The sequence below is a fragment of the Acomys russatus genome, chromosome 2 (genome assembly GCF_903995435.1).
Source record: "Acomys russatus chromosome 2, mAcoRus1.1, whole genome shotgun sequence".
Lineage (NCBI taxonomy): Eukaryota > Metazoa > Chordata > Mammalia > Rodentia > Muridae > Acomys > Acomys russatus.
In genome coordinates, this window is record NC_067138.1 from 65,222,634 (window position 1) to 65,248,111 (window position 25,478).

At 42.9% G+C, this 25,478-nt stretch overlaps 1 protein-coding gene across 5 annotated transcripts in view; it reads left to right on the forward strand.

Moving 5' to 3' along the window:
* Znf462 (zinc finger protein 462) overlaps nt 1–24,699 on the forward strand; it is a 141,383-nt gene extending 116,684 nt beyond the window's left edge. For all 5 annotated transcript variants that reach the window (XM_051162140.1, XM_051162120.1, XM_051162145.1 and 2 more), the window contains exons 10-13: nt 2,109–2,332; nt 15,345–15,477; nt 21,536–21,659; nt 23,466–24,699. In XM_051162140.1, the coding sequence (XP_051018097.1) occupies nt 2,109–2,332; nt 15,345–15,477; nt 21,536–21,659; nt 23,466–23,673 (689 nt within the window). In that variant the 3' untranslated portion in view covers nt 23,674–24,699. The remainder of the gene's footprint in view (nt 1–2,108; nt 2,333–15,344; nt 15,478–21,535; nt 21,660–23,465) is intronic.
* Nucleotides 24,700–25,478: the final 779 nt, after the last annotated feature.

Below are 25,478 nucleotides of genomic sequence, written 5' to 3' on the forward strand. Positions count from 1 at the left end.
CCCTCGTACAACTGCTACCCATCTGTCCGTGTGCAACAGTTAAGGCTCTTGGTCAGGTCTGCCTTCGTCGGAGCCACTGTAGTTCATGCCTAGTGATGCTGAACGCAATTGTTCCCAGCCAGTCCTTCAAGCCTCCCAAGCATGCACTACCCTGCAGGCATCCTGGGGTGTCACAGGGATGAGTGCTAGAAGAATCTGGTGAGGGAAGACCGAAGAAGCTGCTACATACTACAATCCACAGGACATGTGCCACAGCAAAGACTTCTGCCTAGCCCCCAGGTGTCAGTCATGCTACCGTTTTGAGAAACCCAGGAGTAGAGTAGTAGAAAATACTAGCATGGACTCCTTCAGGCTAACTAATTTATGCCAAGACATTTCCCCCTTCCATTTACACGAAACCATGGAACTGAATAACTTACAAGACTGTTAAACATTTGCTATTCTAAGAAAATGTGTGGATTACTTTATAATCATGTGTTTCTTAGCTGTCTGCTATACTTTGGTTTAAAAATATTTATATTTCTAAATAAGCAACTGACTCTTTGTATAGGGAAAATAACATATGCATTCGGTCTCTGGGGAGTATGTTGTAGGCATCTCCCTCCACACTTTCTCTGCCCAGCATTTTGCTGGCCGATGAGGCGCTACACTCAAGGCCTCCAAGGCAGCTGAGTGCCCTGCAGTTAGAATGTCGTGGTTGAGATGAAGACATGATGTTCAGTGGGGGAAATTCCCTGGGGTCTGAATGCAGCCAATAACAAAGGCGAGACTGGAGGAGACAGTCGCATCAGCGGGCAAAAGACTATTCAGTGTCTCTGGGAATAAAATCATGCTTTTCTGGCTTAATAATACATTGCTGTTTCTAAATAATATAAATATATGTTGTGTGCGTCCATTTGTAAACTTTCAGAGTCTCCTGAAAGCCAGACTCAGCATGGAAACGTGCGCTATATTTGATTCTTGCAAATATAGCACAGATTTTAATTTTATCCCAGTTATGGATATCTGGCACGTGCGCCAATACTCTGGGCAGACTGGTGTGAAATTTAATTTGAGCAGTTAAACACAAGGGTGAGAGAGTGCAAAATACACAAGCGCATGCATTTCCAGCCCAACAGCATTTGGTACGTGAGCGCGAAAGGCACCCAAGTCCTCGCGTTCCAGCTAGGCATTTTCTTCCTCTTGTGGCAATCAGTTTACAGAGTTTTCTAGAAAGGCACAAATCTTCGATGGTTCCGGTGGGGCACCCATCTCTCCCTCAGTGCTACCCACAGCACATTTCACTTGCAAACTGAGGGTGTGGGTTGGTTGCTTTCTGCAGTAGCTGATCTCTTTGAGATCCCTCTGCTTTCGGGACAGGAGAAGAGCAGCCCAAAGAAAATGTTCTAGGCTGGACCAGGAATGGAAGCAGCAGTGAGGCCAACCAGGATCCACATCTCTGCTCTGTCAGTTGCAGTGTCTGTTGTTTGTGAACGTTAGAACATTTTGAATGGCTGTTCCTCACTGGAGATGTAGCTCAGTGATAGAGCTCTTGCTGAGCACGTATGAGATCCTGGCAGGGTGCTGTTCCTCATTTTTATTTACTCTGAAAATGGGAGTAACTCTAGCCTTGGTGTCATTGGAAGGTAAAACACAGTGGTGGCACATTGGTGCCCAGTTCATATCCATTTCCTTCTCTCAGAGACACTGGGCACCCTGCCATCACTACACTTGCTGAAGAGGGTCTTTAGACGGTTCTTGTCAGTGGTTATTAATGTCGTAAAGATGGCAGTCACTTCCATGTGCATCTCGCCTTCCTCGCCTCCATTCAGCATTTACCTAACACCTTTTCATCCGGCCCACATCTGTTTATACATCGTTCCTGGGATTAACTACGTAGACTCTTTTGGTCTTCAAAGTTCCCAGTTGTGCCAGAAGATTCTATGTCATTTGGGGAAGTCAGGGAGAAAGAATGTGCCTGTGCGTGCGTGCGTGCGTGCATTGTTCACAGACCGAGACCCACAAGAAGTATCAGAATTGAACAGGTCTGTTTCTTCTAACTCCGAAGAAAGAACGTCTGATTTCTCTCAGTAAAAACGCCCATCTCTCCATTCAATTTGTTTCCACAGAAGAGCGAGTTGTCCCCATTGAAGTGTGCCGTTCCAAACTGTCAAAATACTTGCAGGGAGTAGTTTTCCGCTGCGATAAGTGTACCTTCACCTGCTCCAGTGACGAGAGCCTCCAGCAGCACATAGAAAAGCACAATGAACTGAGACCTTACAAGTGCCAGCTCTGCTACTATGAGACCAAGCTCACGGAGGAACTGGACAGTCACCTTCGGGACGAGCATAAGGTACTTGACTTGCACAGGGCTTTTCCTGCCAACCCTCACTTCAGCACTCCTGTGGGGAGGGGTCGGCGGGGAGACAGGTCAGTGTCGTTACACCCACTGTGTGCAAGACAGAGAGATGAGTTAATGTAATAATTGCAGTATTCCTTCGTCTTCTCAGAATAAAAGAAATGTAAGGTCATTTTAGAACTTGGGGAAAACAGGTAGGGTGAGTAAGTCACTCATATCTCCACCATCCAAAACTTCTGGGGATGTTTTCTATATTTTTGTTTATTTGTTTTACATAATTTTGTTTATATTATATATAAAATACTATATCTTGCTTTTTTTTTTTTTTTTTTAATCCTGTTTGAAGTTTTCCTGTCTTATTTTAAATGTGTTTTATTATCATGGTGTTGGCAGACTTTCTGTAAAGGGCAGTCAGTAGATCTTTTAGGACTTTGCAGGCCATATATGATTTCAGTGGCAATTGCCCAAACCCACCACTACTGTAACAAGAAAGCAGCCATGGACACAGCAGTGTTTGAATAAAACTTTATCCAATAAAAGATGATAGGCTATAGGCTCTTAGTTGCCAATCCCTTGGCTCTCAGTAATGTACATTGTTTCCAGAGTTTTGCTAATTACACTTTCAAAGGCATTACTAGGTATATTTGAGCAATTTAAGAGGTTGATTTTTTTGTAATAGATTAGGAAGGGCATGTAGCAGAAATTTTGTGGGCAAATGCTCTTCTATAAATTTGCTGAGAATCAGAGCCGTACATGATAGCTGTCTTGCTCGCTATCGAGTTGATCTGGCTTGCTGTAGCTGTAGGTGATTACTGAAGGTTTTGCATATTGCCCCTAGCACAGGAGAGGTTATGATTATGTTTGTTTCTGAAAATAGCCTACTAAAATCCTTTCTAATTAACCGAGTCCAAAACATCTATTAAGCATTTATACTCAAGACATAACGAAAACCGTTTTTGATGGTGATGCTGTTTTTCTCGCTGTGTATCGTCTTCCACAGAAACATGCCCATGCTTTCTTAGGCTCTTAAACCCAAGCTATAAGTATTTTATATTGATATAATCTGAATCATCTTATGGTAAGGGGTAGAATTCTTCTGCCTGGTCCTGAGTTTTGTCTCAGGTTCACAGTTTAATGCCTTGATGGCCAGTTCTCTGGTTGACCATGACTGCCTCTGAAGTAAAAAAGAAGAGCAAAGGCCTAGATTACTGCACTCAGAAATCTTCATATCCTTTCTTCTTGCGTCTTCCTGGGCATTTCTCATCCTAACTCATTGAAAACTGTATTTCAGAGCGAGATTCTTGCATTCATTCGTGTGCACCTTATTTATGTACAGTCGTCTTTCTGTTATAGCATTCAAGCCTTCAGGCTGGTATTCAGGAGCAGAGCAAATCAAGAAGAAAAAGCCTGCCCTAGTTGTTGCAGTGGCTTCTAAGCTACTAGGAAATCTAGAAAAAAAAATTTTTTTTTAAAAATAATAATAATGGAGCCAGAGGCTTCCTGAGCAGTGGGTTTGACCACTGGGACTCGGGAATGTGAGCTGAGAAGGGTGTTCTACAGAGAGAGAGAAGTGAACGTAGAACTTGTAGAAGAAAGAAGCTTTTGCTCTGTTGTTTATCGTGTGTGCGTTAGGAAGCCACTTCTATATGAAGGTCTATCCGTGGGGATTGCTCCGAAGCCTTCTAAGCGTAGGTGAAGCCCTTGTATTCCCCACATGTGGACACTCAGTCTATGTTACATAGAACATTTTTGAGTTGAATTGTGTATATATATATATATATATCTCAGAATGGTATTTATCATGAAGGCAACTGTGCTCTCAAAGGCTGGAAATATTAAATCACTGAGGATATCTTGTATCTTAGATGATTTTTGTGATAGTTTTTACCATGTCATTGTGTGTTTTTAAATTTTGCCCTTTATTATGGTTTACGAATGTGTTAAGTCCAGTAAGGACCTCCTCCCTGTGGCTGAGGAATCTCTATTTTGAGCATGCCCAGTGGTTCCTATCTCCGGCCTGTTGTTCCTATGTTTCTGGGACTCATGTTTATTAGAGAGCACCACTTTATTTTCCCCTCCTAAAAGATGATCACATAATGCCGTTCACTGCAATTGAAACTGGGCTTTAGCTGGTGGGCCCTGATGCTGTGCACTAGCAAAGTGCCATGTCCATCAGGATGAATGGTATACAAATGTCAGAATTCATGAAAAAGGTATGGAGTTGTCAGTGTGTTCAAGAGACTTGGAAACTATTAGAAAGCTGCGAGAACACTCGTGAGATTACCAAGGTTGCCAAATGTAAAATAGGTAAAAGAATTAATTCCTAAATGCTTAAAACAAAGACTATAAAAGATTAATTTTATATGTTAACATCAAAAGAAATGATATACACAGTTTGGTGTAAAATTAACCTAAGAGCTGTAAGACCTAGTCACTGAGAGCTACATAGTCCTGAAAGAAATAAAAGATCTATGTTGCTGTAATATATACCACGTTTATAAAATAGGCAACTAATTCAGTATAGATCATTTTTCCTAATCACACCTATAGCTCTAATATATTTATGTCCAAACTTTGGACAGAGTATTTTTTTATGGAACCAAAAATTTATGTGATAATGCAAATGACATGGATTAGCCTAAACAATAAAGAGAAACACAGTTGAGGGATTCAGATCTTCTTCTTTTCCAAGCTTATTGTGAAAACTACAGTAATTAAGAGAGTGTGTCATCTCCTAGTTTAAAGGAGCAGAAGAAAAGCTCCAAGAAAAGACTATCTTTGGGTGTGGTCAATTGATTTCCACCAAGCATGTCAATACAGTAGAGAGGTGGGGTTTTTTCAACAGGAGCTCTGGAACAATTTTATTTGCATATGGAAATTTTGGACCTTGGTCTTTATAGAACTCTACACACACACACACACACACACACACACACACACACACACACAAACACACACAAACAAAACAGTTAAAATTGATCATAAGTTTTTGGACTAATCTACAAACATTTTAACAAAATAGGAAATTCCCTAGGAATAGGAAATGAGATGTTGGGTGACAGAATAATACTTAGATAAGAAACAAAAGCTGTGAAAATTAAGAGACAAAAGAAGACAAGTTGAATGTCATCAAAATTAAATGTTTGTCCTTCAGAAGGTGCCATTAAAAAAACAAAAGGTAAACAAACAGACCTCAAACAGGTATTTGCCAAGTATTTATGTACCCGGCCATGTAACCAGCACATACAAAGAAGTCTTTCACTTCAACTCAAAATGAGCAAAAGATTTGAATACACACTTTGCAAACAGCATAGACAAATGGCAAATGAGTCCATTTAAAGATGTTTGACATGACTTACCACTAGAGAAGCAGAGATTAAAGACACATTAAGTTTCACTGTCTACCAAGGTGGTCGATACCAGACTGTCAGTACCAAGCTGTCAATATCAAGGAATTGTTGAGTATGTGGAAAAAGTGAAAATGATTATAGGGTGCTGGTGGGAGCATAAAAGGGTACAGCCAGTTTGGAGTAGTTTGGCAGGCTGTTTACGTGTTAGCGTGTTACCATGAGACCCAGCAATCATACTCTGGCTGTTTTAGTGATATATTACTGTTGTGAAGAGACACCATGACCAAGGCAACTCATAAAAAAAACATTCAGTTGGAGCTTGCTTACATTGCATTCAGAGGTTTAGTCTACTGTCATGGCGGGAAGTATGGCAGACGTGGTGCTGGAGAGGTAGCTGAGAATTCTGCATTTGGATCTATTGGCAGCTGCAAGATAGACACTGAGTCTCGCTTGGGCCCTTGAAACCTCAATGCCCACCCCGAGTGACGTACTTCCTTCAACAAGACCACACCTCCTAATTGCTGTCAAGTAGCACCACTCCCTAATCTATGAACCTATGAGGCCCACTCCTGTTCAAACCAACACACTGTCTTAAAGTAGATGGATAAATTAAATACAGACTGTCTATGCAGTGGAAAACTACTTATGAGTAAGGAATGAATTACTTACAATAGTGTGACTGGATCTCAGATAGTGTTAAGTAGACAGAGGTCAGACTTTTGTTTTATGTGAGTTTCTAGAAAATGCAAAGCAACAAGATGTAGCTCAGAAGTTGCCTGAGGCTGAGTTTGGCAATAAGGTTTGATTATAAAGAATTTGAGGAATCATCTCAGACTGGGTGAGGGTTGTACAAATGAGGAAATTTACTTTAGAAAAAAAAAAAGTATTCATTTAATAGGTAAATTAGATGGTCAGTGAATTATACTTCAAGTGCAAAACTCAAGCACAGAATAAGTCCTCAGTAGATGCTAAGTTTCAGAAATATTAACCACCAAATTAATTGTTAGGCCAATTGAAACACTACTACATAAGCTGTAAACAATAAAACCTGAGTTGGGGATTGCTGCCATGTTTTCTGTAAGACACTGTTGAGTGTGTTGCTTTTTATATTCTGTGACAAATCACTTTAGGTGGAGAAAAATCTAAGATAATCTATAAGGCTCTGCAGGATGTGTTTTTCCATCAAAGGATTTCATTAAACTGATCTGGGCATGCCAACCCTGGACATGTGAGTTCTCACTGCCAAGCTGTAAACCCAAGGAACATCTTTAAAGATGCTGGCATCGCATGTGGCATGGATAGGAAGCTGGTAATAACAGAAGGGGTCCTTGAAGTCAAATACATCATTGCATTTAAGAACCAAAATGTCAAGTGCGCTTGATGTAGGCTGCCATGTTTATCCTCAGAAGCCAGAGTGCAGAGGAGAAGGGGTGACAATCAGAACCCTCATTTTAGAGGTGACAAACAAATCCTGTCCTTCTAGACCTTTCTCTGTGCCAGCAAGCAAAGAATCATGTGTAATCTCCTGGGATCTAAAGTAAATAGTGTAGGCTGTTTTATTTTTATCACCCTTTGGCTCTCTGTCTTCTTCTGATCTCACTAGATCCTCTAGAAGGCTGCAGTTTATTCTCTGTCAATTTCTTCTCCTCCCCTCCCCCCATACATACATAACAAAATATTAGTCACTGATGCCGCTTCCCTGCAGTTTCCATGAACTATGTGGGCTTAACACTTCCAGGAATCTTTAAGTCTTACTTAAAAAGAGCTTACATTTCTCACGTTAAAAAAAAAAAATAACACTTTTTTTTGGAAGAAAAATTTAAGTATATTCAGTATCTTGTTAATGCTCTTTATGGCTCTGAAGTCTCTCTGCTACTTAAAGAAACATAAAAATATATTATCTCTAACTTGGTTTTCTCATAAAACTATCATGTTCAGTATATTACATTTAGGATTGTCTATTCGGGCAGTATACATTTACTAATTGAATTTACTTTGAAATGTTTTTAATTTTTTATACAAATGGAGCCTCAGGCAACTGAACTCTAAAAAATGTGTATCTCTGACTCAGATATCTCTCTTTCTCTCTCTCTCGTGTGTGTGTGTGTGTGTGTGTGTGTGTGTGTGTGTGTGTGTGTGTGTGTGTGTGTGTGTGTGTGTGTGAGTATCTGTCTGTGTTTCTGGGAAACAAAAATAATCCTCAGTCCAAGTAAGCTCTGGCCTCTTAATTCAGTTTTTTAAATTCATGAAATACACCATAGTGAAAGTTTCAAAACATGGATAAGTTTAAATTCTAAATCTTCCCTTCCTCCAAACCACCAGACTTATATTTAGCCACATTTTTTAATTGCATTCAGTTTCTTGAACTAAGTACCGGTGAGCAGTTCTGTAGTTTCTAAGGACTTGTGCAGACTCAAGGCCTCTCTGGAGACTGGTTTTAGTCCAACACTGCTCTCCCTCCTGTTGCTTCTGCTTGTTGGTGTGTCAGCTGGACATCTGTCTCTGTCATGGGGTTGAGAAGAAAGACAAGTAACAAATGGGACTGTTTTCCAGAGGTGTGTGCCTCCAAAAGTCTGGACAATATTTATCAAGTCAACATTCAACAGAGATATTATTTGCCCATAACCTTTGAAAGTATCCACTGTCCTCCCCGCTCAAAGCCCAATGCTTCCACGTCCACCCAGCTCCTCTTCAGATGCATTCCTGCATTTGCTCTCACAATTGAACAGTGCCTCGCCTCCTGTAGAAACTCAACCAAAAGAACTGTTGAGTGAATTCACCTTTCAAATAGGAAATTTGAAGAAGCCGGTTTAGTCAACTTAACAAAACTTGCTGGCCTTGCCAGCATCTTTCCCTTTGTGTTTTGGATACAGAAGATTGACAACAGCTCAACTAGCCAGACCGGAGGCTGTTGATGCTGTCCTTCTAGCTGCCTGAAGCTATACCAAGGACTCCAAATGAGTAGATGCCATCTACTTAACTACAAGTTAAGTCCATCCAAAACTCAGTTCTGAAGCTGGGTGTGGTGGCTCACACCTTTAATCCCAGCACTCGGAAGGCAGAGGTGGTCACATCTCTGTGAGTTTGAGGTCAGCCTGCTTTACAAGTGAGTCCAGGACAGCCAAGGTAACACAGAGTCTTGAAAAACCAAACCAAACCAAAACAGCAACAAGAAAAAAACAAAAACAAAACAACGCACCTCAATTCTGTTTCAACAACTTCGGTCTAGACCTTGTCTTCTGTGCTCCTGATCCTTCTGGCTACTTCAAGATTCTCTCTTTGTGATGTTCTTCTAAAAATTTCAATTTTGAAAAAAGCTTCTCAAGGGATGCCACCTACCCATCAAAGTATTCAACACAAGATTGCTATCAATACATTCTTGTGGTGGGGGATTTGGGGTGGCTGGGTACCCAGTCTCATCTTAATGGGAATTTTTTCCCTACACCCTGTGAGTACTTTTGCGTTTTCAACAGATAGTTTGTTATAGTTTGAAGGGGGGAAAAAGCCGAGCTATGGCTCCTAAAAATAAGAGAGGTCACATCATAACTTTAGCACTTGTTTTTGGTCCTGTTCTCACTTCTGGTGTGGAAGATAACTGTAACATACTGCACACGGAACAAAAGGATACGTATAAAACCTACTGGATATGTTTATGGTATATAAAAGATACTAAGTATTTTTTTAATATTTTAGAAACAATCTAATTTCAGCAAGCAAATTTATGGGATGTAAATGCTGTGAATTTTTTATTCATTTTAATCTCATATGGGCTTTCTTTTTTTCTTTTCCTTTTTTTTTTTTTTTGTTTTTTTTTTTTTGTTTTTGGGGTTTTGTTGTTATTTTGGGGAGGGCGGTTATAGAGTTCCTCTTTGTAACAGCTCTGGCTGTCCTGGAACTCACTCTGTACACCAGGCTGTCTTTGAACTCACAGAGATCTGTCTGCCTCTGCCTCCCAAGTGCAGGGATTTAAGGTGTGCACCACCAGCACCAGCACCACCACCCTGCTCATGTGGGGTTCCATGTCACCAATAAATTTAGATAATACTCATTGCATGTGAACTACATGCCTGACCTTATACTTTGCACTGAGTATAGAAAGCAAAGTTTGAAGTGTTTGCTACCCTAGGTTGCTAGGCAGGTAAGAAATAGAAACTTAAACACCCAGCACTTGATAAAAGCAGCCAGAAAGTCACCACACACAGAGCTCACAGCCTCCTCTGTGGAACTTTCAGGTCACTCAGCTTTACTTGGCTGGGATTTTTTTTTCTCTTCCTACTTAACTAAGGTATATTTGGCAAAGTAATGTATTATCGAGGTTAACAATGTGGTGATATAGAACACCTAGAAGAAAGGAGACCCTTCTGTACTGTTGGAACAATGTAAATTGATCCAACCCTTGTGGAAAACGGTCAGGAGTTTCCTCAAGAAGATAAAAATTGAGTCAGACCTGGTGACCCATAAGGCCAGCTATTTCAGGTGTTGAAGCAAGATGGTTGCAAGTTCAAGACCAGCCTCAGCTCCAGATTCCATTCAGGGTCAGCCTGGGCAGCTTAGTACGATAGGGAAATCCTGTAGAAAACAGGGAAAGAGCTGGAGATAGAGCGTGGTGGGCGGCCACTTGCCTGGTATAATGAATGAAGTACATCAGAACGTTGTGTGATGGTCCCCTTCTGGTTATGTAAAGTGAAGTTCTGGTAGCCCCTTGTGCTCCTGCTGTCGTTATATTGTTCACTTGGAAACCATATAAGTGAGCATCTACTGGTGTGTGAATGAATGAAAATTGTGTCGTATGTGCATGGTGGGATAGTATTCAACCAGAAAAAAGAAAGGAATCCTACCATTCAGGACAACCTGGATGAATATTGAATGTCATCTCTTTAAGCTTTTACCATAACTCTTAGGGGGGGCGGTGCTGGTACCTGAGAGGGTGACATCTTTTTCAAGTTGTTATCTCATTGGTATGGATGTCTATGGATGCTTTGGCTGCCTGTGTGTCTGTACAATACATGCATGTCTGGTGCTCACAGATGTCAGAAGATGGTGCTGCGTCCCCTAAGGCTGGTGTTACAGATGCTTGTGAGCTGCCATGTCAACCTAGGTTCTCTGGAAGAGTAGCCAGTACTCTTAACTCTTGAGCCATCTCTCCAGTCCCCTCAACACAATTTTTAATATTCATACCTGACCATTCTCCTGTTGGCAGTCATACAGATAATATTTTGTTTTTCACACTGATTCCCTTCCTACAGCTCCATTTGATTTTCAGACAGCCAAAGATGTGCTTGCAATTGTGCCTAGATCAGGGATTAGCAGAGGCTGGCTCATGGGCTAACCCCAGCATACCACTTCAATTTACGTTGCCCATCATCCAAGAAAGTGTTTGAAGTTTTTAAGTGGTTGAAAACTCAAAAGCATATTTGATGACCAATGAAGCAGTGCAGGTTCTGGATTTTGCTTTCCATTCATAGGTGTTCATTTGCATACACTGCATGCATTTTTAACATCACTCCTGGTGGCTTTTGGGCAGTTGAGTTATTGTGTCAGAGGCTCTGTGGTCCAGGAAACTTACATGGCCCTTTACAAAACAAAGTTCTCAGTCCATGTGTAAGTCATTCTTAGCACTGCAGCGTCCATTAATGACCACACAGGGGGCCATGATTCTGGATTCTCTGCTGTTACTCTTTCTAGAAAGGAAAGTTTACTCAGGCCGTTCTTTCTAGCAGTGATAGTAATTTGGAAGTGATACACGTATCTTAGTTGAGTGTCTCATACAAAGATAAATATGGCGGCTGATAGTAGGCTAAACACTGTCTCTGAATCCCTGGAAACAAAGTGGGCTTGCTTTGTCAGTCTCTCCTACTTGATATCTGTGATGTCACCTGAGATGAGAGTGGCAAGTTCCTTTCTGTCACTAGCAGGCGTGTCTTTATAAATGTTTTCTGTAAGGAAAGGTGCCCATAAGGGCAGTGTGAAAACGCATGTTCAGCTCGCTAATCTTAATAAGTTGCCTAATTCTTAAGGCAAGCTGCAGGGGGTATATGCTAAGAACATCTCTAAAACCTCTTTCATCTCCTCTCCCTCATCTCTTGAATGGTTTAAAACCAACAAGTAGGGAAGGCCATGGGAGTTCCCATTAGTTGGGGGGGAGGTTTCATGTGGTCATCACTTCAGAGCTCAGGAGACAGTGTTTGCCTATCACCTCGTGTACTTCAGTTCTGACACTGGCACTAGGTTTGTGACTTTCAATGGGGACTTTGGTTTAGGGTCACTCGAGTATGACGTTCATAGGACATGTGGGCCAGCCTATAGTTTTATAATCTGAACAACACATGCTTAGGGCACATGTGTGGCTCCTTTAGCGGCAAAATGCAGGAAGGGAGCCGAGTTCTACACGTAAAGCTCTTAGGCCTACTCTTTCCATCTCGGTTGTCACCTTTTATGGAAATAAGATCCTAAAAGGTTACTTCTGCTCCTGGGGGAGGTGGGTTGGGAAAGTGAATTACACTCTATTTATCATCGGCACCATCAAGGTATTAGTCACCTATCAGTCACCGGGTCCAGCAAGGACCTTTGGTCCTTTCAGAAGCTAACTGAGAAGCTCACTGGATTCCTAATGAAGTCCACAGTCTTTGACTTGGACCCTTTAACTTCACATCTGGACATGAAAGAAAGACTTAGACACAATAAGGTTTCTTTCTACAATACAGCGAGAGCCAGGAATAACAAAACCCCAGATAAATACAGAGAAGAATGAGGGATCATACCCTCTTGATGAAAGATGATAAGGCGATTAAAGATGACATTCACTCAAGGAACACCATGTGTGTCACACAGGGCAGAAGACATTGGAGATGCCTGTTAAAACAAAGCTAGACGCTAGCCGTGCAATCCGAGCAACGCCCACTCTGGTGTAGACACTGCTGTTGAGGGGAGATGGAGCCATGAGAGGACAGAAAATCTATCCTCAGGCTTTGTCGCTCCATGGGGGAGAGGCAGGGCAGGAGAACTAATTAGGGAATAGGGCGTGTGCCCAAGAGGCAATGGAGTATGTGTGCTGTGGGAGGCAGAGCCAGCGTGATTCATGGAAGAGCAATGACAGGAAGGCTTCCCTGGTGAAGGTAAGGGGCCCGCCTGGGGCCACTGAGTCAATGTGTACAAGGGATATGGCAGGAACAGGCTTAGGAGAAGGGAAGTGCTGGGGAGCTCCGTAAGTTAAGATGAGGGAAGCAAGGGTAGCTTGGGGAAGGCATGTAAACTCAGCACAAAACTTAGATTTTTTTATCCTTAGGGCAAAGATTGGCATTTTCTGTGTGTACATGTGTATGTAAAGGGGGCTTATGTATGTACATGTATAGAGGCCAGAGGTGGCCATTGAGTGTCCTCCTTGGTCACTCTCCACAGGAACCTGGCTCACCCACTCAGTCAGCTCCATTGGCCTGCCAGTTAGCCCCAGCCAGTCTCCCTTCATCAGCTCCTCAAAGCCAGGAGTGAAGAGTGCACTGCCACACCCAACTTTTTAATATAGGGCCCGGGGAGCCAAATGTTGTTCCTCATGCCTGTACAGGAAGCTTTTGCTGACTGAGCCTTCTCCCCAGCCTCTTAGTATTTTCTTAAAGACCCGTCTAACCACACTGGGGAATCGATACAGGAAGAGGAGAGAATGGATGCTGCGGAACCAGTTTTGGAACAGGGCTTTCAGTGATGCAGACAGGAAAGATGATGGACTAATAGGGTCAGAAGAAGAAAGGAGTCTTCTTTTCATGCTCAGATTAGCATTTAGATGGCTAGTTTGGGGTTTTTTAAATGTTAGAATAACCCAGTGCTATAAAATTTTTTTAATTTTAGAAATCTTCTCATTACATAGCAAAAAAAAAAAAAAAGTTTTTAAGTCTTAATTGCCTTGCAAAGATTATAGATATCTTCAGGACAGATAAATCCCGGGCTGTCCCGGGATGACCGTCTACCATGGAAATGCCACATACTGTTTTAAAATTGTGCAGAATCCAAAACATGAGCAGTTTTCTAGTGAGGAAAAATAGACATAGACGAGCATGGTTCTTCCAAAACTCATGAAAAAGGAGAGGGACAAAAGAGCACTTGGTTTAATGACACTTCCGTTGCCACGAGCACTGCAACGGCTAGGGGCTTCAAGGGGGTGCCCCAGGCCTGGCAAGGGAGAGCAAGATGAGCTGATTTCAAGGATTGTGTCCTCACAGGTAGAGCAGGGTATTCTCCCAAATGTGCATTCTGCCTTCCCTCAGCTGTACCAATCTCCTATTCGAAGTTGCCAGGGCGCTATTAAGTCTCATTGCAGCACCGAGTTGGCCCTGGGACTCTTAGTTGAGCTCTCACATTTGTCACAGCAAATGATAAGAATCCCATCTGCCAGGCATATGGAATTGGTGGTGCTCAACAAATCTTTGTCCCATTCTGGCTCCAGAGAATATTTTGAATTGTCTTGTAAGCCCTCTTTCCTCTCTTGTGCCCTCACTGCACTGTCTATCATGGCAGCCGTGGAATCGGCCTCGCTAATTAATGATGTCTTGCCTTCATTCGCTTCACTATACTGTGAGCCTCTGGAGGCGGGAACAGAGTGGCATTTGTCTCGGCGTTCCCTTCCCCTGGCTTTCAAAAAGGGGGATCAGAGCACCCACCTCATTCATACAGAGTGGAATCTCCGGCTTGTTCCAGCGGCCTCACCTGCCATCACTAACAGGTCTTTGTGTGTAGCTGCCAAAGGCCGGGTGAGATGAACGGAGAAGGCAAATGCTGTGCTCCTGTTGATCCGATAACCCCAAAGCTGAGCTCGTTAGACGTTATAGTTTGGACTGTTGCCTCTTGTAAAGGATACTTTGAAGAAAGCTCAGGTCCCTGCATCATTCTAACTACATTTTAGATAGTGTAGTGATCTACAGGAACGGAGCTAACACCCACTGTGTGTTTATGTATATGCTCTCCCTGCACCTGAAGCACCTGGATTTTTGAGGGTCTGGTCTCAGGTCCTAGTGTTTAAGCAGTTAGTCCTTTTCCCACTGAACCATCACGCCAGCCCCATAGTTAACCCATTTAGTGTGCCTGGTTAATTACCTGTGTTTTTCCACAGGTAATCCTAGTCTCCTAAATAGGCTGTGGTCAGTTTCAAACCCATAGCTAAACCAGTAGCAATAGTATGGTCTTCCATTTAAACTAGAGGTAAGAGTCAAATGTTTGTCTTGTGGTCCTGGCTGGAACAGCCCAGAAGCATCGTTGACAGGATGGTGGAAGAAAGTTTTGGTTCTCTCTGCTGGTGGTCAAGGGCACCTGCAGAAGCCTCTGTTTGCAGAAGTATTGAAAGATTAGGTCATTAAAGATATACACTTTTTTTTTTTTAAATTTAGTGTTGAGTTCATGTGATAGGTTTTGTGGTGCTTTGAGCTTTGTTTCCTATGCCCGAGTCTCACAAGTTTGCTGAGAAGGTCCAGTGTTTGGAATGGGGATCCAAGGACAGATCTGTCTCTGAAAGCCCAAATGAAGAAAGGACCTCTCAGCTCCTTGCTTGTTTGGTCTTGGATGCAGAAACACAGACATAGGGGAAATTATGCTGGCAAGATCTCGTCCAAGAGAGTCCCTGCAGTCAGTCTGTGCTTCATTATTCCATCATCTGCTTGGACCCTTTTCAGGTCAGCCGTAACTTCGAGCTGGTTGGACGGGTTAACTTGGATCAGCTGGAACAGATGAAGGAAAAGATGGAGAGTTCCAGCAGCGATGATGAGGACAAGGACGACGAAATGAGCAACAAGGCTGAAGACAGAGGTTAGTCTCACCCTGTTCTCTGAGTCCCAGATGGCACCCAGAACGTCCACAGGGAGACAGAAGGGAGGCAGGAGGCTGCTGTGGGAAGAACAGAAGGAATGATCCTTCTTGGTTAAGTAGCAGAACAGACTGGCTTCGGCACCATCAGGGGCCCTGTCTTTACAGACTATTACCGGCTATATAGAAACTCCAAGGAAAACAGACATTTTCTTCCTAATTATAGTTATATGTTTTCTAAGGAAAAAAAAATGCGGTTCCTAGCAAGGAAAACTAGTGTCTGAGGAGCCTTCAGAAGGAAGCTAGGCAGAGAGCAAGATGAATGACACTATAGGGCCATTGAGGAACAAGAGTGATCTTGGAATTAAACACTCTTTTAAAATGATTGCTTCTGGGGTCATAATGAGAGGCTTCGATGAACTTGAACTCACTATGTGTTCCCCTGCAGGACATTTCTCTTAACTCCCTTAGGGCTCTGCTTCTACTCTGCCAAGAGGGAAAGATAGGGTCCCATCCTCCACTGTATTTGCAGAAAACACCATGTTTTGTGGCAGTTTTGAACTATTATTCTAACCTTTACCATTACGCCCTCATTCTAAAATAAGGAGACTCCAAAATGTGCTTAGTTGCAGATAACATGTCTGTCATCTAGAGAGTTGTCTTTGTCTACTGGTTAAACATAGAGTATTTTGTGGGCATCCCCAGGCTGAGTATATAAAAATAAAGGTTGGGATGGGGGGGGGGCTGGAAAGAGGAGGGCTCAGCCAGCTAAGAGTGCTTGCTGCTCTTGAAAGAACCTGAGCTTAGTTCCGAGCACCCATTTCAGGCAGCCCACAACCACCTGTAACGCCAGTTCCAGGGGATCAGACTCCTAGCTTTCTGTAGGTACCTGCCATCTTGTGCCCAACACCCATACGCGTACGTACTCAAATTAAAAAAAAAAAGAAAGAAAGAAAGAAATGTAGATTGGCATGTGTTCCTTGAGTAACTGCAAATTGAGAAAAAGTTCATGCATAGATACTGCAAATATGAGGGAAAATCATTGTAGCTACCACCATTGCAGTGACGGAAGAGCATGTTAGTGGTCATTCCCTTCAATTGTTCCTTTAGTCTTGTGTAACATGAAGGCGTCTGAAGTTACACCATTGGATCTTGGCCCTCCAGTCTATAGGACTTTGCTTTATGTCTTTGTGATTTCACTAAGTGTCATATAATAGTGACTGTGACAATGATAGTAGTATCTGGCTGTCATTGGTGGTCAATATATAGATTTTTAACTTAAAAACTTCAGATTTTGAAACTTTGGTTTTTTCTTTAGTTTTAGTTGACAAGGTAAGGTGTGTGTGTGTGTTGTTTTAAAGTAGGTGTACTTTGTAGAATGGCTAAATGGAAGTTAGTTAACATTCGGAGCAAGAACTTAATCAACTGGACAATTTTCAAACTGCAGTAGCATTATTGATTATAGTCACTATGCTACACAATTGATCTCCTAAGCTCATTCTTCCTGTCTGCCTGAAATTTGGTGTCATTTAACTAATGTTTCCAGTTCCCCACCCCGGGCTTCGGCAATGTCCACTCCACTCTCTGCATCCTGGGTTTGACTGGGTTTTCACATTGGTTGGAATCATTGAATGTGTGCCTTTATGCCTGGCTTATTTCCCCTAATGTGTTGTCACAAATGACAGGATTTCCCGTCTTAAAGTGGAAGAGTATAAATGGTATGCCAGGTGTATGTGTCACATTTTCTCTATCCCTTCGTAGACAGATGGCCGCTGAAGTAGATTCTGTGTCTTTGCTGTTGTGAATACTGCTGAAGACTGCTGAGGGTCTTACGTACAGAGTTCCAGCATGGCTCCCCTAATTTACTACTAGTGTAGAGGCGTTGTTCTTTTCTTACCTTCACCAACACTTGTTATCTTTCCCTTTTTTGGTAATAGACTCTATAATTACTGTGGTTTGAATCTACATGTCCCTCTTGTTCAAGATGTGGAGCGCCTTTATATAGCTGATGTCCGTCTGCATATCTTTGGAGAAATGCTTATACAGAGTTGTTGTCTGTTTCTTAATTGGGGAAATCGTATACTCAAGTATTGACTAAGTTGTTTGAACGCTGCATGTATCTGAGATGTTGACCCTATGACATGCATGTAGTCCGCAAATGTCTTCTCCCCATCTGTGGGTTGCCCTTCTCATTCTAATTTCTCCCTGCAAGTACGAAAACTTTTCAGGTTGATTCTGCTCCCATTTGTCTAATTTTACTTTGGTTACTTGTGATTTGGCAGTCATGTTAAAAAAAAAAAAGTTATGTTCAGACCAGTGTCATGGAGATTTCCCCCGTGTTTTCTTCCAGCAGTTTCTATGGTGTTAGGGCTTTCATTTGCGTCTCTGACTAATTTTGAGTTGATTGTTTCTCTTGCTGAGAGATCAGGATCTAGTTCCTTTCTTCTGCCTGCGATGCCCAGTTGTCCTAGTAATTGTTTATAGGACTGTCTTTTCCTCGTTGTATGATATTGTCAATGTTCTCAAAAATCAGTTGGTTCTGAATGCATTTCTGGACTGTTTGGTCCAGGTGTCTGATTCTAGGCTAATGTCATGCTGCTTGGATGACCTTAGCTTTGGTTGCATATCTTAAAGCCACAGAAAATAATGTCTCAAGCTTCTCATTCCGTCCACTCTAGATTGCCATGGCTTTCTGGAGTCTTCTGTGCTTAGCTTGATATTATAAATGAAAATGAAGGCTAGCTAGAAGTGTGGCTCAATGACAGAGAACTTTCCTGTCATATGAGAGGCCTTGGATTACAGCCCCATCACCGCCAAAAACATTAATTAAATGACATATTATCTGAGACCTGGACCTACTACATAACAGGTCTGACAAACTTGAGGCCTATCTGAAGTGAAGTAGGTAGATAAATGATAAACCCACTGCAGGCTGAATCTCAATCATTTTGCTCCAAAACAGATCTCTTACACTACACACATCTCCAACCCTTTGATGGTAAAATGTTAATTATTAAAGAGAACCTAGCCATGAAATCTGTGGATCCATTCACCCTGGGGCTAAATTCTGAGATCCTGTGGCAGAATATCCAACTGGCCTGAGCAGGTGTCTTTCCTAGGCCATTTTCTTCTGTGGTGTTTTTTTGCCCTCACCCTCCCACTGTGATAACCAAAGGATCTATCTTGGCCTTTGAATCGCCAACCAACACTGATAGCAGAGACTTCCTGCCAAAGTGTGCTAACTTATCAGAAGCTGCTTGCTGAGGCCAACCTGCAAAACGACACAAAGCAAACATCCTCACCTGTGGATTGACTAGGGGCTATGTTCAACCATATCTTATAAGGCAATTCTTGTGATCTCTGAAGTATGGCTTTTTCCCCCTTTCCTTTTTAAAAACCTCGTCACAAGTATGTTCTTCACAACAAATTCTTAATATCTCTACACTGTTTTGAATGTCCTCAGGGAAAGGGAGGGAGAGGGTGCTTCTCACTGAGGATACAAAGGCTCCTTTTTCTTCCTGGTACTCTGTGTCCCTGCTGCCCTTCTTTAGGTGATAAAAGATCCCTTGTGGGTTACTACGACTCTTTTCATGTCTAAGGCTGAGGATGTGCTATTTCTGAGGCCATCAACACCACAGAGTCCTCCAATTTCCAGCAATGTCCCCCAAAACAAACGAAACCAGCCTGGGCCGTGAGAAAACACAGAGGGTGAGATGTGTAGGGTGACAAGCACATCTCCCCGATCATCCAGCTTGGGCTCTCTTGACTCAGTGGGCTCTCAAGCATCAGACTAGATGTAACTAGATTGGAGCGTGTGGTTTCTGATTCTCACTGCAAAGTGTCATGTCTGCATCCAGAGACCTAAACACATGAAGAAAATCCCCTCCTTGGGTAGACAAGTTAGTATGGGGGATCCACCTAAGTACTTTGGGAATTGCAAGCCAAAACTCCTCTTGCCTATCATCCATCCTTGCAAGAACGGCTCCCTTTGTCCCAACTCCTTTGAAACAACCTAGAATCAATCTTCCACCAACTCAGCAGATTCTTGCTAAGAAGACAGGGCCAATAATAGCCTTGGGTGTTTTTGCCAGACATCCTGGCTTCTGGCAGAGAGCAGGAAGGAGAATTAGCTCAGCTCTCAAGCAGAAGGAGAGTGATTTGAGACGTGACAGGTAGAATGGCCTCTTCTTTGAGCATGAAGCTTAGCATGTGCCCCTGGAGACAATAGATGACTGGTTTCATGTTTCCTGAGGGCAGAGGAGCAAGGAGTAGCAACACTCTCCTTGTGAGTAATTTGGGCTTTCCTATAGATGCCTTCAGTTGGGGAGTGCACAGCCTTCCCGCTACCCAGTTCCTTACCAGACCTGGGGAGCAGACTCGGAATACACAGACACACAGCAAGATCAGTCTGGGAAGCTCAGAGAGGAACCACGCATGAAGAAATTGAAAGGAACCCAAGCAGAACTCTGCCCACCCTGCCCCCTCTCATTATGCAACTGGGAGGAGTCAGGAAGGCATTCTGTTGATTTCTTGCCCAAGATAATCCCTGCTAAGGAATTAATGCGCAGAACAGATGGCGCTGTGTCATTTCCAGTGAAAAGAATCAAGGAAGATAGTCTGTGCAATTATTTTTAATGGCTTGTGTGGTGATCTTCTTAATTTGTGAGAAAATGTCTCGTCTTTTGTGAGAACTGGCCCTGTTCACATAGCTTTTGTGAGGAAGATGAAGGTGGTGCAGAGCTTCAGTTAACATCCTGAAGACCTCATGAAATGTGGGCCATTCCAACCAGGAGATGTCTTCCTGTGACATTTGATCTGTGGGGCCCACAGTGAATAGAGATGAAAATGATCAAATTTCCTCCAAACTCCACCCTTTTTGCAGCATGGCTACAGAATCATGTAGTCTGCTATTTATTACCCATGTAAAGACTTGGCCCTCTGTGGGCTAATGAAAGACATATGGCCTTAAGACTCAAGACAGCACAAAGGCCATGTAAGCCCTCATCTTTGAGCTTGCCAGGAGGTGTGGCTTAAAATCAATTAGCTAGCCAATCCACATTTATCAGACCCATATCAGATGTGCCAGCATCACAGGAGTAAACAAAACAGCTACATCAATATTCGATGTGCAAACCGGACCCATTCAAAAATGTCTGGTATCTTCGTATTAGTGAATACCACTGGCTGAGGAATAAATAGTGGGCAGCTGGCCATGCTCCATCCGTGGCTGGGGACATGCTTGCTTTATTTTTATTTATTTTTTTATTATTATTGTTGTTGTTGTTGTTGTTGTTGTTATTATTATTATTATTATTATTATTGTTATTATTATTATTATTATATGTGTTTATCTATTGTATGAGTGAGAAAGTGGCACATGTGGCGGTCAGAGGGTGACTTGCAGGTTTCGGAGGGCTCCAGTGATCAAACTGAGATCATCCAGCCTGGTGGCAAGAAGCATTAATCCACTGGGCCATCTCGTCATTCCATGCTCCTGCCCCTACCTCACAGTGGCCTAGGGCCCCGTTCACAGGAAGTCCCTTTGCAGAGCTCCTAACCATCCTGCAAAAAGCTTAGGCCTCACTTGGAATGAGTAGAAGTCCTGTGGTCTACACTGTACGAGCAGGTTGGGTGCTTCCCATGGTCTGTTTTCTTCCTAATGAGCAGATAAACCCATTTCAGAGAGACACTGAGTAGCTGCCAAGCTGTCAAGCCCTCACTCAGATCATGCAGAAGGGACAGGTTAATTAGAAAATAAATGCCATGATGGGTTTAAAGTAGGCCAGGGAGCCTTTCTGGCAGGAAGGAATCTCGGTTGTTGATGGTAGAAGCTGTTGGATAAATGGGGGAGCCTTAGTGATTTGAACCCAGAACGGTTCCGGAGATCTAGTCAAGAAGTATGCTTAAGAGAAATCCTGAGTCAGTGGGGAGTGTAGAGGTAGCCTACAGTTTAGCTTCCCACAGAAGTCAGGAGGCATTTTCTCGTGAACATTGACTGGCCCTCTTCTGGATTCCAGAAACACAAAGCTAACGCTAGCCTGTCCATCCTTTCTGTTTGCAGAGCTGATGAGATTTTCTGACCGAGGGGCTGGTGTGAACACTGAGAAGCGATTTCCATGTGAATTCTGTGGACGGGCGTTCTCACAAGGTTCTGAGTGGGAAAGACACGTGCTGAGACATGGCATGTAAGTAGGGCGCTCTGAAGACCTTGTCCCAAGTGAGAGGGTGGGAAGGCAGACCAGCATCCCCTGATATTATGCAGACTCCTCACCGTGCTCCCACCCCATGTCACCTCACCAGGCATGAAGGACAGGCAGTGGTGACAGAGGAACCAGACTGTTCCTTCTCTGTTGCTTTTAAAATGGCCACCCTGACACAAGTTAGGTGAAAGAAAGCCCCCAAACTCATGCGAAGTTCGTCCCTTCATTTTGCATTTATGTCTCGTTCTCTGAGACGATGTGAACGTGGCTCTGACTTCTGGCTTTTGCGTTTGCTCATTCCACAAATGGTCTTGAACATGCCCACCATGCTGTGACTTATCTCAGGGAGACACAGCTCTGCTCCACGTGCCTCCTGGGGAAATGACTTACCTCAGAAACACAGCTCTGTTCCACCTGCCTCCCGGGGAAATGAGATCATTCCTGTCTGGCTCTGACCTCTAACCTCTCTGGACATAAAATCGTCCTTTGCACAAGGAGCCGAGTCTACCAGACAGAGTGTATTGTGTGAGACGATGCTAAGTGTCCAGACCTCTGAGAATATAACTAAGTTTCTCAAGATATAAATGCTGACTACAGGTTTTTAGGGGTTTTTGTTTTGTTTTGTTTTGTTTTGTTTTGTTTTGTTTTGTTTGTATGTTTGGATGATTTATTAATAGAGTTGGCTAAAAAAGTTCCAATACCCAAGTTGCTCCTTTTGTCTTAATCGTTGTTGGCCAACAGCTAAGCTTCTGAGTTCAGCTGATGAATTTGAGTGTGAGGCAGTTTTTGCTATTTCTCCACTATAACTCGGGGAAGGAGATAATATCAAAATCTTATATTAGTTTGGAAACTAAACATGACATAATGAAAGCATGGTACAACACTGGATATTTTTAGGGGTCTAAATCATTAGCAGGAAAGAGCTCTCCATGATCTGCACATAACCAAAAGGAAATCACTGGCAGCGTAGTTATACGCACACAGAATTCATTCACGTGAAATTCCAATGCACTTTCAGGATCAGAGAAGTAAAGATAGATGAGTTGTGTTGGTTTAGTTAAAAAAGCATGTGAGGGGCCAAGGAGGTCACTGTTGTGAAATATGACACGGGGGTGGGGTGGGGGCGGTGGGGGCGTGCCTTTGGCACGCACATGCCCAGGTGTGCTCTTGAGAAATTACACTGCAATGGATCTCGAATAAAGGAGGTTTATTAAGAAAGAGGAGGAGTGAGGGCCTGGAAAAGGGGTAGGGGCAGAGGAGACAGGCAGGCAGACAGAGGGGAGCAGAGCCATGAGGGCAGAGAGAGGACTGGGGTGATGGGTGGTCCTTTTATATGCAGCAGGCAGTGGCTGCAGGTGTGGCAGCAGGCGATGACATAAACCATTGCTAGGTCCCTGAGAGAAGGCTGGTGGAATTGCTGGTATGCTGACAGTCCGCTCAGCTAATAAATTGCTTGAGGATTTCAGCTCCACATGCAGGCTTAAAAGCTGGGTGTGCTGATATGTGTTTGTAATCCGAGCTCAGGGGATGCGGAGACAGGAGGATCCCTTGTGCTTACTAGCTAGCCAGCCTAGTGCATATGGCCTAGTCGGTGGGATACTTTGTCTCAAAACAAAACACACCGAAAAGATGATGACACCCACAGAGTGACAACTTGAACTTGAGCCTGGCCTCCAGAAGCCCATGCACACCACTCCTGAGCCTCCTGCCCCAACCTCTTAAGTGATGGAACGAGAGACACACACGGACACATCTGGCTTATGAATGTTTCTGCTTGTTCTGCTTATCCAGGGCATTGCACGATACCAACCCAGTGAGCAGAGACGAAGTCCATCCGAAGGAGATGGCAGAAGAGAGTATACAGTTGCCTTCCGTAGAGGCCAAGGAAGACGAAGAGCCAATCGGGATAGACTTTTCCCTAAAGAGTGAAACAGTAGCCATCTGTGTCGTAGCTGCCGACAAATCTCTCCTAGAGAATGCAGAGGCCAAAAACGAATAAGAGTTTGGTGGAATTCTTATCAAATCTTACTTGAACCCTGATGAAAATGTGGGAGGGCCGGCATGGGCTGAGAAGGGAGGGGACAGAGGAGAAAAGACGGAACAAAAGCTGCTTTTAGGACTGAACAATCTATTTTCAAAGCACTGGTACCTGTGTGAGTGAGTATGTAAATTAAAAGTTATTTAAATGGTTGGAATATGTGGCTCCTTTCCCCGTCACTACATCATCCTTCCTTCCGGATCTTCACCACGGAAGTTTTCATCTGCTGCGGTTTGGGAAGTCCCTTCCGTGGGCACGGCAGTCTTCGTGGCCCTCTTGGACAGCGTGTGGAAACCGAAGCTGGGGACAGTGAAGACTTATCCAAGCGGAACAACTTCTGGGCGCACAACTTTCGGTGCGTTTTTCTAGTTTTAATACCTTAAGCTTTTTCAAGACCTAACTGCAGCTGCTTTGGGAGAAAAAAAAAAAATAACAAACCAGAAAACAAACAAAAACTGCTTTGCATAAAACAGTCACCTGTTTCCTAGTACCTCAGACTTAACCAAGGGAATTCTCTGCATTTGTCTGTGCTACCTGTCGCCCTTGTGGTTAAATGTAGAGAGAACTGCTGGGCAGGATGGTGAATGGAGGAAAAAAAAAAAAAGAGTTTTAAAGAAAGGAACACAAATTGTGCTTAAAATCCCCATGTGGGTTTTATTTCTTAAAATACTGTGATTTTTTTAATTATTTTAGTAAAAAACAAAAAAAAAAAAAAAGAAACAGACTTTAATTACTAGATAATTGTGTGTGAATTGTCACCCTGTATTCCAGGTAAAGCTGTTTATTAGTGTTCAGCTATAATTTAGACTTTGGTAGGTTCATGTGAACTAATTTTATGGTGATTGTGGGATTTTGTTGGCCACATGTTCATTTTCTCTCAATTTGAGTGTTACAAACACAGCACAAATTCAGTTGTCCTTTTCCCATATAAGTTGTTTTCTGTGTGTTTGATGTTTTAATTTGAGGTCAGGGGAGAGTTTAGAAGGTTTTCTTTGTGTGTGTGTGTGTGTGTGTGTGTGTGTGTGTGTGTGTGTGTGTGTGTGTCTGTGTGTCTGTGAATAGAAATTTTTATAATTTTAAACGTGGAAATAACAAAGAGGTTAACTTCCTTTTTAAATTTTGGTTTTGGTTTTGTTTTCTTTTTTAATTTAACTAAAGAACCAAACTCTCGGCACAGCTATGCAGCCATGGGCCAGAGGAAGAGGTTCCTCTCGCCCTGTTGTTTCTTCTCAAACGCCCACGTCATCTGTCTCACACCTACAATTTCTGTTAGATTGGACTGGCTTCTGTGTGTGATTTGAACTCTGTTTTGTTTGCCCTGTGTTTTCTGAGGCTTTCTCCTTTCTTTTGGGAGCCATCCTTTTCATGACTACGGACAAGAGATGGAGCATCCTGCAGGGAACCCGGAGAAGTGCTTTTTTTTTTTTTCCCCTGTCTAGAGCAGCTTACAGCTTAGACTAAATGCAAGTCTACATTTATAGTATTTTTTGATTGTGAACAAGAGGTTTCGTTCCATAAAGTAGAAAAGAATTTCCTTGAAGCTTAGGTTTAGGTGTGTGTGCGTGTGATGTGTGTGTACACGCACACACATGCACATGTGCTCGTGTTTGGATGTATGTGTGTGTACAAATGTAAGTCCTTTGGTTTTCGTGTTTTTTGTTTTTTGTTTTTGTTTTGTTTTTTGTTGGTTTTGGGTTTTTTTTTGTTTGTTTGTTTGTTTTGTTTTGTTTAACTTGGAAGGGTTGGTGGGGTGGGAGGGTGTGCCC